This window comes from Harpia harpyja, chromosome 5, assembly GCF_026419915.1.
Source record: "Harpia harpyja isolate bHarHar1 chromosome 5, bHarHar1 primary haplotype, whole genome shotgun sequence".
NCBI classification, from domain to species: Eukaryota; Metazoa; Chordata; class Aves; order Accipitriformes; family Accipitridae; genus Harpia; species Harpia harpyja.
The window spans coordinates 57,786,917-57,802,688 of NC_068944.1; the positions used below are offsets into that span (position 1 = coordinate 57,786,917).

The following is a 15,772-nucleotide window of genomic DNA, read 5'->3' on the forward strand; positions in this document are numbered from 1 at the left end:
TAATACTTAAACCTCAGATAATAAAAAGCTTTTAAGCAACTACACAAAGAATATTTTAAAAGAAAAATATTCATTGAAGGTTTGTTCCCAAGTGTGTCACATCAGTAAAGCACAGTAAATTTAAATGCAAGTTAGGTTTATAGTATTCTTTTGGTATAAGCCTATCTTCAAGAAGAAAGTTCCGTACCAGCAAGTCACCACTTGATACACAAGTGTTCTTTTACAAAGAGATGCCACAAATGAGGTAACAGCCAACAAGGGAAAGAAACTCAAACAGCAGCAATTTGTTGGGACACTCAGATTCAACCTGTGTATGAATGAAACAAAATGATTTTTTTAAGAAAGGGATGAAGAATGCTTTGGAAAAATAGCGATGTGAAAAAGATACTAGTTTTTATGTTAATACCATTTACCAAACTTGACAGGCAGTTGTATTCTTTTGGATGTAGCTTCTTTTCAATTTGCATGAAAAGCATTGTTACACTTGTGCATTGATGAAAGCAGATTACATCCCTTACAATTCCTTACTGGCAGCTCTGCCTAATGAATAATAATAAGCCACAGTTTAAGGGCATTGGTTTCGCTGTGTGTTGGCTATTCAAAAAAGGAAGAGGGTATCACTACAAGAGGTACAGTTCTGGGAAAGAATTATAAAGGAAGTCTGGAATATTTCACGGTATCTGAGTTTTCCATTCCTCATCTTTTATTGATATTATATACATATACTACTTTCTAAAATTAGGAAGTACTTTCAAGTTGCCATAGATAGCAAAACTGAAGAGCAAGGCTTATTTGTGGTAGATACAGTGAAGACAGTATACTTGCAAATTCTTACACTGTTTATACTTCACCACTGATTGTTATCCACTTGACTATTTACTTGATTTTCCTTTCTGGATTGTCTGCAGAAGTACTCAGAGGCTCAGCATTGACATTACAAGACAACTTTTACATGGATTCAGTCATTACAGTGTTGGGGCACCAAGACAACATCATTTCTCAAGAGAGCTGTAAAATACTTCACTCGAAGTATTTTAGCTGGTTCAGTTCCCAGAAGGTAACTGTTAGGCTTGCTGTGGCTAAAAGTTATGGTACAGATGGCATTCCTGTTGGTCTTTGTCCTCTCAAAGCAAAACAAATTGTATAGGTTTGTAATGTGGACCACCTACAACAGAGATAAATGTCCTACAATAATCCTTAGGTGGGTGACACTTTCAAATGCAGCTTTTTATAAAGATAATTTTGAATTAATAAACACACCACTGAAAGTTCCTAAGGTCTAAGGTTAACTTCATTGCTTATAATTATCAAACTGCAGGTAACAATTTTACTACATTTTGAAAAGCAGTTCAGTTTGATTTGACTTTGATCTTATTGATGCCAGCAGTAAAATTTAAACTGATCACAACAAAGCACAGCAAAATCAAGGCTGAGCATGGATTAAAATTCCACACCCTCCCCCTTCCAAATATGTACATACATATTCAAAGCAACCACAGGACTTAGTAGTACTTACACAAAATCATATGCTGTGCACATTGGAAAACCAAAGATTTACCTTGATTTTGTCAACTTCTGCTGACACAGAATTATAGATGAAGTCAATGACTAATTTCACTAAGGGAGGGCTAAGGCAACGGTCAACAAAACTAACAGGAGACAACCTTAAGCACAGAGAGTTAGTCTTGGCTTAGGAAACAAAGTTGTAGATTAAAGACAGAAATTCTTAGCCTGCCCTACACAAATACACAAATCCTATCTCTTGAGAAGTTTACTGAAGAATACAGTACTTGGCAATATTCTTTTTAAAAAATAATCATGACCATGCTACAACAGGGGATGCTTCGCTCTATACTGCTACAGAAAGGTTCTAAGGCTCAAAGAGCTATGGGTTTCCTTTTTAAGGAATGCAGCTTGAAGAAGAAAATGGGTAAATTAGGCTCCAATGCACTAATTCAGCTGTAAAATAAAAGGTAAAAAATTACATATAGAGGCAGACATTCTACTCTATTAAAAGCCAACCTGCTAACAAAATTCAGCACTTGCTCCTACACCCTTTTTAAAGGGAGGCACTGAATTTTAAAATAGCAAAAATGTGACATAGCATGGTGACAAGTACAAGATCAATGTCAGACATAATGCCTACATGTTCGCATTTCTATTTATCTGCTTTTATATAATGAAGTATAGCGCTCATTTAAGTACGCATCCTTCCTGTTTAATAGCAGATTTCCAGATACAGGGAGAAAAGTAGACCCAGAACAATAAAATCCCATAAACTGCAAAACACAAACTCTGATTACATGTCTAAATAAATTAAAATATATCCAGACACTTCAAAAATACATCAAAGTACACAATATTTCAGTACAGGCATGAAGGAGTTGCTTAGCAAGAATCTGATATCATGATTCTTACGTTCATAGCAATAATTTATAAACTATGTTCAACAACTCACAAGTTTAAAAGCTAGTTCAGACCTCCTTCCCATCACAGTAACTCGTCTCCCTTGAAAAAACCTGTTTGATGTGATCATTTTACTCGAATAACACACACATGCCTGAGAAACTGCACATGCTTATTTCAAATTAGGTGCTTTGAGCACTTCATTGGCTCCCAAATGTGCAGTATGGTCAGCAAGCAGGATCTCAGATTAAAAATTTAAATTCAGTGTTATTTTGGTCATTAATAATTTTGGAAAGCTACTGCATTTTATGCTGAATTCCTTCATGTCCAACATTCTAAATGGCTATATCCAGAGTTCAAATCCACCTCCTTTGTAAAGCCACAAACTAGGGACAGTTCCAGAAAACTGGTAGAAGATTCAAACGTAGACTTACTCACTTGATTCCCGCATACATCTCCCTGGCCTCCATGCTTTTAATTAACATTTTAAGAGAGATGTACAGCTGAGTATACTCATTCCAAAAAGTCCCTATCAAGCACAACTAGAACTTTCTGTTAGTTGGGAGTGCAGAGGCGGGTCTCTCAACTCCCCAGCCATGACCTTAACTTTTCACTCTGGACAGATCTGACTTGCAAGGGAGTCATCCCTGGGAGATGTCATTGCACAGGACAGTTAGCAGCACTGCTACTCCTCCTAATCTGCACACTTAGAACACAGGATCTCTTATTCCAGGAAAACTCCTCATGGACCCTCCCAAAGCAATGTGCGGTGCCTCCCAAAGGCACCACACACAAGCTGCGTGGTTCCAACTGATAATGGGGAAAGCAGACTGTATTCCTAAGGCAAGAGGATAAAGCTACAGTCCTTCTCCCAAGCCTTATTCATCTACAGCGTAAAGGCAAAAGCACTGTACAGGCAGTACTGTCCCAGATTTCCACAATGGATGAAGAAAACCAGAAAGCTAGTATTGTGGACTTAGCAAGAGATTAGTAACATTATCACTCAGCTTTGGTATATTGGATTGCTATTTACATGAGAACTGTGATACCACTGAAGCTTTGTTACAGTGTGCACAGATGACAGACACAACAGATAACTTGAAATTGGGGACTGGAATGAGACAAGCTAGACAACACCTAGGCAACAAGCACTGGAAACAGCGTTAGCTGGATCAGCAGCAACAGGGAGGTCAGTAGTAACTAGACTCTAGAAACATACAGCTCCCAGGTACATCCAGCAGTAAAGCGGCTGAAGAGCACACAATTGCCAAATGCCAGTATCAGCCAGAAAGTGGAATGCACACCAGGGTGACAAAAAAGGATGTTTCAAAACATTGATGAAAGCCATACACTGAGTTACAAAATGCTCAAAAATCTGTTTGTTCATCTACTTACTTTCTAAAGCACACATAAAATGCAAGAATCTAATGTTTCTGTAACATCCCCATGCCTGAGAATATTTGGAAGGCCTGAGAGCGAGACCTCATGCGATTCCTGAGTTCCCCCTGCACTCAAAACACCTTTTCTTGCTTGCTGGTAACTTGTAAGAGTGATCTCTTAGACTGATTAGATGCTCACTAAGCCACCATAACATCCCTTAAAATAAAAAGGCTGGTTCCCTTCCTCTCTTCCACTTGCACAGCCTTAAACAATAGCTGCTCTCCCAGACAGCTTGGCTTCCTCTTCCACACTGAGGAACGGTTCTGCCTCTTTTAGCCATGAACATGCGTTCCCAAGATGTCCCAATCTTTCCCTCCCTTGCCATGCCAGCAATCGAGTCTTCATGAATATCTCTAGCCACAGACACCAGCTGAACTCTACCCATGGAACTGATTGCTCTTTCAGTACCTTTAGATAGGAAACATGAACAATGGAAGGTGCTCTGACGAGGGAAGCCATTTCTACTAATTACACAATACCCAAATCTACCCCAGTCAGTACTTCAGCTGTATGTTGCTGAGATCAAGAGACATGTGACTGATTATTTTATCATTCATCTTCCTGACTCACCAACAGGCATCTCTTTCAGAATATTTAAACTAATGTTTACATCATGGAAAGGAGCAATGTTCTGTCTCCATACTTTTAAAAAAATTATCAACTGTGGAAAAAAAATGAAATATGTACTCTCCCAAGCCCAGTTACAAACGCTTCCATACAGTTTAGACGTGCATTTTGAGTTAAATCCCTGTGCACTCTCTCTGAGCACTTCTTTAGAAGAGAGCAAATGGAAAAATGTAATTGCTTAGTCGTATGAAGAGCAGACTGGAGTAAATACAACAGTATTATGAATAAAACAGCACAATAATTAGGACTCTAGAATCATTCCCTCTTTGGAAAATACTCTGTTGAGCCCTAAGTGCAGGAAAAAAAAAAGAGGGGAGAGTTAAAGCCTCCACTTAAAACTATGCAATAAGAGGAAAACATGTATATGGATTTGTTTACTGCATGTGACCTATTCATTATCTGTCTCAGTCCCAGTTACTACAATATCCCTAACTGAAGCTTTTACTTTCTTTTACTTGAGATACTCAAAATACAATTTCATAGAAAGAAAACACCCTAACAGGGTGCACTAATTCACTGGATTCTAATACCCTTTATAAAGTGTAGAAAAAAAAGGCACTAACCAAAGTCTTACGAAAACTCATATACAGCTAAAATCTAGAAGCCAGAGCACATGAATGTAAGCGCATGCCTTTCCTCTTCAAGACTCATCAACAAGACTTCCATTTTCTGTTCTGAACTGCTCACCTTCAGTTACTAAAAAGTTCTTTCTAAAGGAGCGAGCGGTTCCTTCAATGAGTAAGATCACTAAATTTTTAAGAGACATCATTGACTAGAACAAACTTATTACTGGTAACACTGTATATATTAGAGGAAAAACAAAATCCTATTTTTTTTTTTCATGGAAGAACTACTCTCACAATGTGTACTTTCAGAGGGACCTATCTATATCTCCCAGTAAGTTCATGCAAAGCTGGAGTAATAAAACCAAGTTACAGGAGCCTCTAGCAGAGTCATTTTTTCCCAACTTTTAAACACAAGCAACTTCATTATAGACTTCCACCACATGCCTAAGTGTGCTCACACTGCTTGTTAGAGGATCACTACTGTTTTCTGGCTGCAACTGACTTAAAAAGTCTGTTCTGATTACCCAGAGTCAGTCCCGGGGGCTTCCACTTAGTGGAGGAAACAGAGGTTAAGGGAAGGGTAGTCATGAATTACAGACACACAATCAGATGGGTGAAAACATGCAGTTCACATCCTAATACACAGTTAAGTGTACTTTCCACTTGCAGAGAAACACAACTGGTTCTCTTTCATTGCTTTGCGGAAATCTTATAGTTCACCAAGAGTGAGCAAGTTCAGCTTTCTTGCACATCAAAAAATTCCACAACCGACTAAAGGCATCTGGGAAATTACTGACAAGTCACTAGATGCTTAAATGAAAAGAGAGACCATCTTACGACAACTCAAGCTACTAAACCAAATGTTTTCATGTGATTTTGCCCCCCCACACCTTCAAAGTACGCACTACTTGTAAGCTTTCTTACAATTTTGGGGGCTCTTATTCTTGCTTGCTAACTTACTTTTGATCCAGTAACAATTAAGTTGGGGGGGGGGGGGGGGAAGATTCTAAACTCTTTTTTCCTGACTAGTTCCAGAAAGTTGATCCTCGCAAAACAGACGAGAAAGTTATACAGGAATTCCCTCATAACCTAAAACTCAGAGTGTCAAATAGAATAGCAGGAAAAAAAATCTAGCAGATAGCTACTAAACATGCTTGCCTTCTAAAAAGACATCATCAATATGTTAACAATGTAGCAAAAATTATGGTATATCCAAATTTAAAGCATCTGTTCAGAGAAACAAGTCAGAACCACAATTTAGAACAGTGCTTTTGAAAGTATTTGCACTGATATGTCAATTACGCTATATTTAGTAGTTTAAACTTAGATCCTCACAAGAATCAACACTATATATTTCAATGCAACTGTAAACCTTCATGTAATAAAGCATTAGTAAAGTAACAAGGGCAGCAAAAAATCAAGTGTAGAAAACAACAAAAAATGTAGTAACACCACCACAATTCTTCAGAGTATGGTATCATATAGCCTGCTATAAACCACTTTAAGCATTTATTTCTACTGAGGGGATAAACACAGGAACTCGGATCTACAACCAACTTCCATAGTATCAAATGGATTGGTACCCAGAGCTTCTTGTAACCATGTAAACTAAGTAGGCTGAACCTTGCCGACCAACTGACACCTCGGTAATAACCAGTACTGCAAAATGTTACAGCTAGTAATTCTGACATGCATACAAGCCAAAAAATCCCAGGTTGTTGACAAATCACACTCTTTCAATTAATGCCTAGCTAGATACCTCAGCTGTTCCAGTATCTAACATCATTAACTATCTGGGACAATACCAGTGGAACACTAAAACTAGAAAATGCAGAGACACCTAGGAAAGCAAAACTACACTATTTACACAGTACAAACAATACTCATGAATTTTTAAAAAACTGTAAGGAAATTAGTGGTTTATACTTAACAAGTATGAAAATAATGTCTACAGCCTGGGAAATGGAGGCATATGGTAAAACATAAATGATGTGGGGGGGGATGTACCTAACATAACAAAGACACTAAGTTTACAAATTTGAGATCTGTTAATAAACCACAAGACTGATCATAATTGCAAGTTTTAGCCAGGACAAGTATAAAACAATATATTTAGGGCTTAGTTGAAAACAATACCCATACAGTTTACATCTATTTGATACTAAAATAGGAGTGACTAAAGCAAAGAAGTCAAACAGATTCACCTGTAGGGCCCTTTCAACACTAACCCAGCAGAGCTCTTCCTCTCCTAGCAATGACAGAAACAGATGAAAAAGCCATGCTAATTACATGCTTTGCTCTGATGACAGGAATGGAGTCAGATTGCTTCTGTCCCAACTCTGGTTACAAGTACCTCTATGCTCTTCCTCTGGCTGACAATGTTCTCATTTACCACATAATAACAATCACACCAACTACCTTAGATTAAATTTTCAAACTTTTTTTGCTACGAGGTTGTCTAGGGTGTGGGTTTTTTCTTCTCCCCTCGAACGAACACTATAAATATTGTCCACGTGGCCTCACAGATACTTTGACCACAGACCTAACTGTTGCTCTGAACAGCCAGCTCAATATGTATATACTTGCACAACTTGACATATCATCAGCTTATTAGACAGTATAAATTTTTATGCCACTAGAATTAGGACATTTTCACTTCAAGGACTACAAAACCATTCTAATAAACTAAATGCAGCAGTTTTGCCAATAATACAATTTACAGCTTAGCAAAATATATCTGTTCAGCGTATCACAAAAGTATCACTAAAGAGTGACATTCAGGAGTTTAAGGTACGATAATTTATTAAGCCAAGCCATTCCTTTAGGACAGTCCGTTCTGGCTTTATAGTTCAACTTCTTTAGAAAATTAAATAAACTGTCTGGCAGAGTTTATTTGCTTACATGATTCAGGGTATTCTTTCAAACAAGGTGAACGAACCTTAAGAATTATTTATTCTTCCTCATACCATCATTAGCAAACTGACATGTAAGTAAAATTTGGGTCCTGACCAGGGAACTTTTATGACAATTTACCTGCCTTATCTTAAAACCAAGCGAACAATGAATTATATACAGAGTCTCATTGTAATCTCAAGCAACATTTGCACCACAGAAACCTGGAATGGTTCTAACCCAAAACTAAGTGTTTCAAAATTTAGGAAACTGTAATATGTCTTTCTTTAATGGGACAGAATAATGTCAATAGCACTGCAGTCTCAGTAGTAACATACAACACTGTTTCAACTACAATTTTGGGGAATAATCATTTTCTGACGCCTGCTAATGTTTCTCAGCCATTAGTACTTCAAGAAGTAGTCACTAAAGCCAAACCCATTCTGGAAATAATGAGAATGAAGACTGATCTCTATCTGCTCCCACTTCTACCTCTTAACTGTTTTAGTCTCGCTGTCCTACTACTGTAAATATTTTTCTTTGATACTCCTTACATCTGGTGAAGCCAGAAGCAGAGAAATTTACGTACTGTACTACTGCATTGACTACTACCAACTGTACAGAACACTATAAAAGTTTCCTGTAGTCTTATGTTCAGTAGGACAGAAATTCAAATTAATATATCAGGGTGACAAGTATAGTTAAGACTACAAAAAAATTCGACTTCCCAGAAATCTGAAGAAGCCAAGTACCCATGCTTCCAGACTCCATTCCAAAGAAAGGCATGTCCTAGCTTTTGCATTGTGCCACCTCAGAGACTTTTCATAACTCAACCTCTGCTCTAGAACACCAATCCCTCCCAAAATGGTCCTGAAAATGCTGCATCACAGTACCGGTAAGATATAAGCCATCATCCTGCCAAGGGTCAAATAAAAATCAAACAAAATGGTAACATTAGGAATTCAGTTCTCTAATCCAAGCTCCTGTTTTAACAAGAAAACAAGTAAGATCACCATCCCTGGAGGTATTTAAAAGACATGTAGAGGTGGCACTTAGGGACATGGTTTAGTAGTGGACTTGGCAGTGCTAGGTTTACAGTTGGGCTTGATCTTAAGGGTCTTTTCCAACCTAAATGATTCTATGGTTCTATGATTCTAAGATTCCTTTGATTTCCAGTTGATCAACCATCAAACTTTGGTTTGAAAAACATTGCCCTCAAGAACAGGACCAATTTCTCAAACGACATTTTTTCCCTAAAAAACCTATTTTGTGCCACATATGGTTCTGTTTTGAATTCAGATAACTTTTATGGCCTTTGAGATATGCAGAAATGCCTTCATATTTGTCCCAGTAAAAGCCATGCCAGGATTATATAGACACATACAATCAATTATTTCTTCGATATAAAACTCTCAAGCCAACAGGAAGGACAGACATACTAAAAACAAATACCATTGCCCAACACCCTACCAAGCTATAATTCTCGTTAGTCGGTGCTATTCCAATATTTCACTCATCAGTATTCCTCCTTCTCAAATTTTTATAATTATAGTCATCATCAGAAGGAAGGTCTGAAAAATTCACTAACTACAGGGAAACAGAGAAACATTCTCCGGAGAGCTCAATGCCCACATATCAACCTTAGTGAATTTAGCATTTTAATTAGTGGAAAATTCTAGACATTTCAGCTGTGCAACCGAATAATGGAAGGCAACCAAAGTGATGCACCACTGCTTTTCCAAATGTGCATCTACCTTGAGTACTGCCTGCTGTATTCAAAGCCTTAACATGCAGTAACATAATGCTATCTACACAGCTCCACTCAGGATCAATACCACAGTTCAGAGCTCTGCTGTCAGCAGTACCTTGATCAAATTCATGCCAATATTAAATTAGTTTAGTTTGGAAGAGCCAAAAGCAATTGCACGGGAAGGTAAAACAGTTTATTAGGGAATAGTTCCCACTCCCACTTCCTTCTCCCAAAAGGAACAAACAGGAGAAACCAAAATGACAGCTTGAGATAGGGCTACACTACACAGCAAATGCTTGCTTTTGTTTAGGATGCTCTAGCCGGGGGAGGAGAAAGTTCCTCTCCTTTGAGCAGTGAAACTGGTCAGAACTTCAGACATTTGTAACAAAAACTGTTAGGAGAAACGAATCCCTCATGAGGATGAGGCAGCACACTGATCAAATCGGAAGCAGCTTCTTTCCAGCAGCGGCGATAACAGATGGCGATGTGTTTCTCAGCAAGGCAAAAGAAACTTATGGAGCCTTCATTCTTGGTTGAACTTACGAAAGCTTTGATTAAAGGTCTATGAAAAATGTTAGCAAGAATTTTATTTGGTTGTTTTTTCTCTAACTAAAGATTGTGCTTGTAGTTTAATTTATTGTAGTGGAAATGCTGACAATACTGCCTAAATTACAGCATCGCAATCTGAATCTGTCTACTCAAGTCAGGCTGATGAGGTCTATTATGACAATTATAATTTTTACTTTTTACTTCAATTCTGTCATGAGTATAATAAACAAATACAGAGTTTGTTAAAAACCTTCACACAGAAGTCAAATTTATGAAGTACATTAAGTATACAAACATAAGGACAACTTGATATATCCAGACTTGAGATTTTCCCTACCAGTTCCTGCTCTACCATAAGCCAACTCCTTTCCAGCTGTACTTTCATTTTAAGACATATCAAATTTTTAACAGCCTATATAGATATTAAAACTATTTTCCTTGACTTTGTGTGCATTTAAAAGACCGGTCAGTACCTCACTTAGATCATGCGAGTAGGCCCTCTCAAAAATTAACTTATACCAGTGTAACTGTTCAGTTACAGGTACTGGCATAACTGTAGTTCTTTTTGAAGAAGCCTACCTTACTTCTACTCATATAAATATGAAATGTTCTTACAAATTTTCGTGGTACATCTGCACTTAAGAGTTTGCACTAATCTCTGCAGCACAGGCATGGGCTGGACAAAGCCTTTGCACAGACAACCCCAAAATTTTTCATATGCTCAATCATGTGTTTAAAGCAAAGGCACCTACTTAAGAAACTGCTAAATCAGGGCCCTGTTGCTGTCCTCCTAAGAGCAAGGCACATGCTCAGCTCGGTGCCAAAGGCTGCTTCCCACGTCAGGGGCCCACGGACACAACCTACACTCGAGTTCGTAAAACAAACATAACTCCGTGAGAAAACATGCGACGACTCTCGTCATCAAGTACCTGCATTTTGATCTATCCTGTATTACCGGGCCACCTGCGTACTGTACAAACCAACCCCCTAACACATTTACACAAGTATTTTTCACTAGCAGTTCTGTTTAAAGACGAGTTTATAACCACAGATGAAATGCCGTTCGGGAACGAACTGGAAGCAGGCTGAGCAGAAGCAAAGGTCCCTGGAAGGGCTTCCAGGCCTGCGCTGATGTGTCACAAACTCATCACCCGGCGCCAGCCGCCCCTCGGCCCCCTGAGGGAGCACGTCCTGCCCCCGGACACCAGGCCGCCTGTGGCCCGGCCGGACGTGGAACATCTCCCAAGCATCCCCATTATCCACAGACAGCGATTATTCGTGACTCAGAGGATTTGGGGTTGGTTTGTTTACGCGGCCCCACGCCAACTCCGGAGTTCCCGGCAACACACATCTGCGAGAGAGAAAGCCGAGGGCAGCTGGGCCAAATCCCAGCCTCCGTTTTAAGGACTTCCCTGAGATTTCCGCCCACCCCCACGGACACGAAAAAACAAACCCGGAGCGAGTCCTGGAGCAGCCGGGCTCGGAGGGGAGAAAGGGGCTGCGGGCGGGGAAGTTCGGGGACACCAGCAGGGCCGCCGGGTTGTCCCGGGAAGGCGCCAGAGCCCGCGGCGGGCCGAGCCCCCCCCCTCGCTGGCGGCCGGGGCCGCCGCGCCGCCGGCGGCCGGCCGGGAGAAAAGCTGCCTGTGGTCCGCCTCCCCCGCGGCGGGCGGCCGCCTCCCGGCCCCGGAGACGGAGGCGGACGGGTGGCGTCACTGCCCCGGTACCTACCGCAGCAGGAGACGACGAGAAGCAAGAGCTGCGCTGACCTCCAAGCCGGGGAGCCTTCTGCGCTCCCCCAAGGGGCCATAACACCAGCCCGCAGGGAGGCGACGAGGAGCCGGACCTGCCACTGCCGGAACTGCTGCTGCCGCCGCAAGAGGGGCCGGCCGCGCCTCGCCCACCGGAGCTGCCGCCTCGGGGAGCGCTAGCGGCCCGCACACCCGCGCCTCATCCGCCCGCCCGCGGCGCCATGAGCCGCCACCTCCACCGGCCTCGGCCTCCTTCCCCTCGCGCCGCGCCGCTTCCTCCTCCCCGGCTGGGCTCCGCCGCGGCTGCGCACTGGCGGCCCGAGCGCATGGAGTCGCTCCCGGCAGCCGCGGGCCGGGCGAGCGAGCGGGGCGGAGCGGAGCAGCGGCCCCCAGACGGCGGGGGAGGGCCCGGGCCGCCACGCTCCGGCGCGGCGCCGCCCCACCGCCGCCTCCCTCTCCCTCCTCCTCCTCCGTCGCCGCCGCCGGGTTTCGGCCCGCCCTTGGCAGCGCCCGGCCCGCCCCGTCCCGGGAGCCGCCACCCGCCGAGGCCGAGGCAGGCCTGTCCCCCCGCGCCGCCGTGTCGCTGACCCGAGGAGGTATCTTCTGAGGAGAAGGGTTCAGAGCGGGGAGGGAGGGTGAATCTTACCGCCAGTACGGCGGCAGAGCAGCCTGGATTCTCGGCAAAATAACCGAACGGGTATTTGGGTGCCCGGGTGCTCTGCCTTGAAGAAAGCCCTGTGTGTGAAATCAAACCCAATCTATAAAGCTCGCGGCCGGTGTGTGTCTGACCTCCGAATGTGCATTTCACCAGTGAGACCGAAAAACTACCGTGGGAACAAAAAGCGTAACTGCTGTGGATGCATGGCATCCAAAATTATGGACCGCATAGAAATTCCTTCTGACGCTTCCTGTTCAATTACGCTTGCCCGTCTTTCACCCTTTAATGACACCATTTTCCTGTTGCACAATTATCTATTGCTCTCAATTGTTTAACTGGGTGTCAAAAGCAAGTGGGATTCAGAGCGCAACATCTATATTTATCTTGAATTTTGCAGTGCCTGTTGCAGACTGGGAGAAGTGTATCGCCTCTGTTGTACTAGATCAACTGATCGACTTGGAAAAACAAAATACGAACATTCCTGAGAAAAACAAAAGTTAATTTACATTGGTAGGGCTTTGTGTCTACGCCAGGAGAACAGATGTGTTGGATCAGACCAAAGTTCTTGCTCCACAAATGGTGATTGCTGTGGGGAGTGCTCTACCCTATTTCTCCTCATTCCTCTCTCTTTTCGTAGAATCATTTAGGTTGGAAAAGACCCTTAAGATCATCGAGTCCAACTGTAAACCTAGCACTGCCAAGTCCACCACTAAACCATGTCCCTAAGTGCCACATCTACACAACTTTTAAATACCTCCAGGGATGGCGACTCAACCACTTCCCTGGGCAGCCTGTTCCAGTGCTTGACAATCCTTTCGGTGAAGAAATTTTTCCTAATGCCCAACCTAAACCTCCCCTGGCTCAGCTTGAGACCGTTTCCTTTCATTTGTTGTTCTCTGATTTCTCCCACATTTATTTCCCAATCCCCATCTATTTGGGAAGGAAGAGAAGTATAGTGGGGGGATGTCTCTTTTGAGAGAGAGGGGAGGTTTATTTAAGGGTGAGTATCTGGATGAAGATGTGGCATTAATAATAGTCACCAAAGAAGGACGATAAACCAGACAAGCATGAATGCTCTCCAGCTCTGAGAAGTTGGGGCCCAGGAACACCCTGTACTAGAGATGGTATCATTGAGTTTAATAATCCTCAACGGATTAGTATTCAGTAAAATTGTCCAGTCACAGTTTGAACCTATGAGGGATGTGACTTCACCTCTTGGAAGCCATGAGTATGCCTACAAAATTAACGCTTTAAGGAAGAAGAAAACACCCTTCACTTACAGGTTTATACAAATAAGTAAAGCATTCACAGCATCCTAGCCAACAACCTTTTTGGTTTCTTTCTACTTGCAAGTCTAACCAACTTCTTCAGTGAAACCTCGGATGCCCTATTTTCCACCCCGTGTATCCCATTCCTCTTTTTGTTTTTAATTATTAAATGTGGCACTGGAAGAATGCTTAGGAAGTCTGGTCTGTAGCTACTGAGAGAAGCTTTACTGCTTTTATGGACAGACACCACACAGAGCCTATGAACACACAGGGACTTCTAACCCTCCCACAGTAATTACAGCTGTACGTGCTGGGTGCAAGTCCTTACTGGAACCTGTTAAACTCTCTGCCATAGAGATAGGTCAACATTAAACAAATCGGCACATGATCCATAGCCTTCCTCCATTCCTCCCAAAGTTATTTTTGTCTGTCTGGGTCAACACAGTTTCTACCACCCAGTTGTACGTTATTGAGAGATGTGATGTGATTCTCTTTCCATAGATTTTAGTTGCATAACAAAGAAGACAACAGTAATTATCTTTTCATATTAAATGCTATTCCAGACAACCGAGATATCTCTGTTTGTGAAACTGCTTTCAATCACTTGCACAAACAAGTGGCTACCCTTTACCATGTACCCAGGTTGATTGTTCATGACAGCAGAGAGCAAAGCATCAACCCCTGGCATCATGGGCTTATTTTCAATGTTCTCAAAGACACAGAGTGAAGGATGATATGTAAAAGAGTCCTGCCTCAGTACTAAAAGAGCTTGGCAAGCAAAATTTGAGACACTGAAGTAATGATCTAGAGAAAAAAAACTCTGCAGGAGCAGTTTGCCTGCATAGGAGCTGAGCTGGATCTTCTAAGTCCAGGGAAGAGAATGTGTTAGTAGTCCAGGTAGGACACTCGGGATGTTAAGCAACATCTTCCCATGTAGCACCCTTAGCAAGTTCACCAAATCTGTGAACTTCAAAGTATTTCAAAAAACTTCTTTCCTAGCAAAGTTACCCGAGTAAAAAGTCTTGCTCCTGTTTTTTTTTTTTTGCTGCTCCTTCTGTTGGCCTCTGCCGAGAGCTGTCTGCTGTCTGTCTTAATCTCTTTGACGTTTGGGGAGGAGAATAACGTTTCACCTATACCTGAAAAGTATGTAGTAAATCATAGACATAGCTTTATACGCATGAAATTATAATCATGACTCTGTTTTTTTGTTTGGTGGGGTTTTTTTACTCTTATCTGAAGATGACTAATAGAAGTTTATCAATAGGAATCATTTTAAGCTGGCACAGAAGTTGACACCGTCTTTCTTTTGTATTTGAAGGCAGGTGAAGATAAAACATCCTGAAAGTACACACACGGTTCACCTTGTTTTAACAGGCAGTCATTCTTCTGTCTGAAGCTCAAGGTTGGTACATGAAGCTACTGAAGCAGCTTCAGTAAGAATTATCAGGCACCCACTGACGATATCAGCATATGATCTTTTCCCCCAGTAGTTTTACTTTGAACATTGTTTTCTTTTTGATGATTGGTTGTTTACAGTTACTTCAGCTTCACTTCACTGCCTGGCACACGCACTTCCTTCTCTCCATCCTTGCTCTTCTTTTTTTCTCTTCATACCCCTTCTTCATCAGTTCTCCCTTTCTTTTGTCACTTCAGACTATGCTGTTAGCAAATGCCATCCACAGATTTAACAGCAGTTTTATGACCCATTGTAAAAGTTCTCCCCAGTCCATTCCTTTCTCTCTATTCCTGCTCTGACGTCTGTAGAATTGTAGGAGACAATCTTAGTGTCTCTCTAATGCCAAGTCCTGGTTGGGACTACTCAGCACCATTTTAAGACACAATAAGAATGGGGACAATTTAAAAGGTTG

At 41.8% G+C, this 15,772-nt stretch overlaps 1 protein-coding gene across 2 annotated transcripts in view; it reads right to left on the minus strand.

Moving 5' to 3' along the window:
• LRP12 (LDL receptor related protein 12) overlaps nt 1–12,331 on the minus strand; it is a 53,151-nt gene extending 40,820 nt beyond the window's left edge. Inside the window, exon 1 of one of the 2 annotated variants that reach the window (XM_052787533.1) lies at nt 11,959–12,331. In XM_052787533.1, coding sequence (XP_052643493.1) covers nt 11,959–12,037 — 79 coding nt within the window. In that variant the 5' untranslated portion in view covers nt 12,038–12,331. The remainder of the gene's footprint in view (nt 1–11,958) is intronic. The other variant, XM_052787532.1, reaches the window with a different exon arrangement.
• Nucleotides 12,332–15,772: the final 3,441 nt, after the last annotated feature.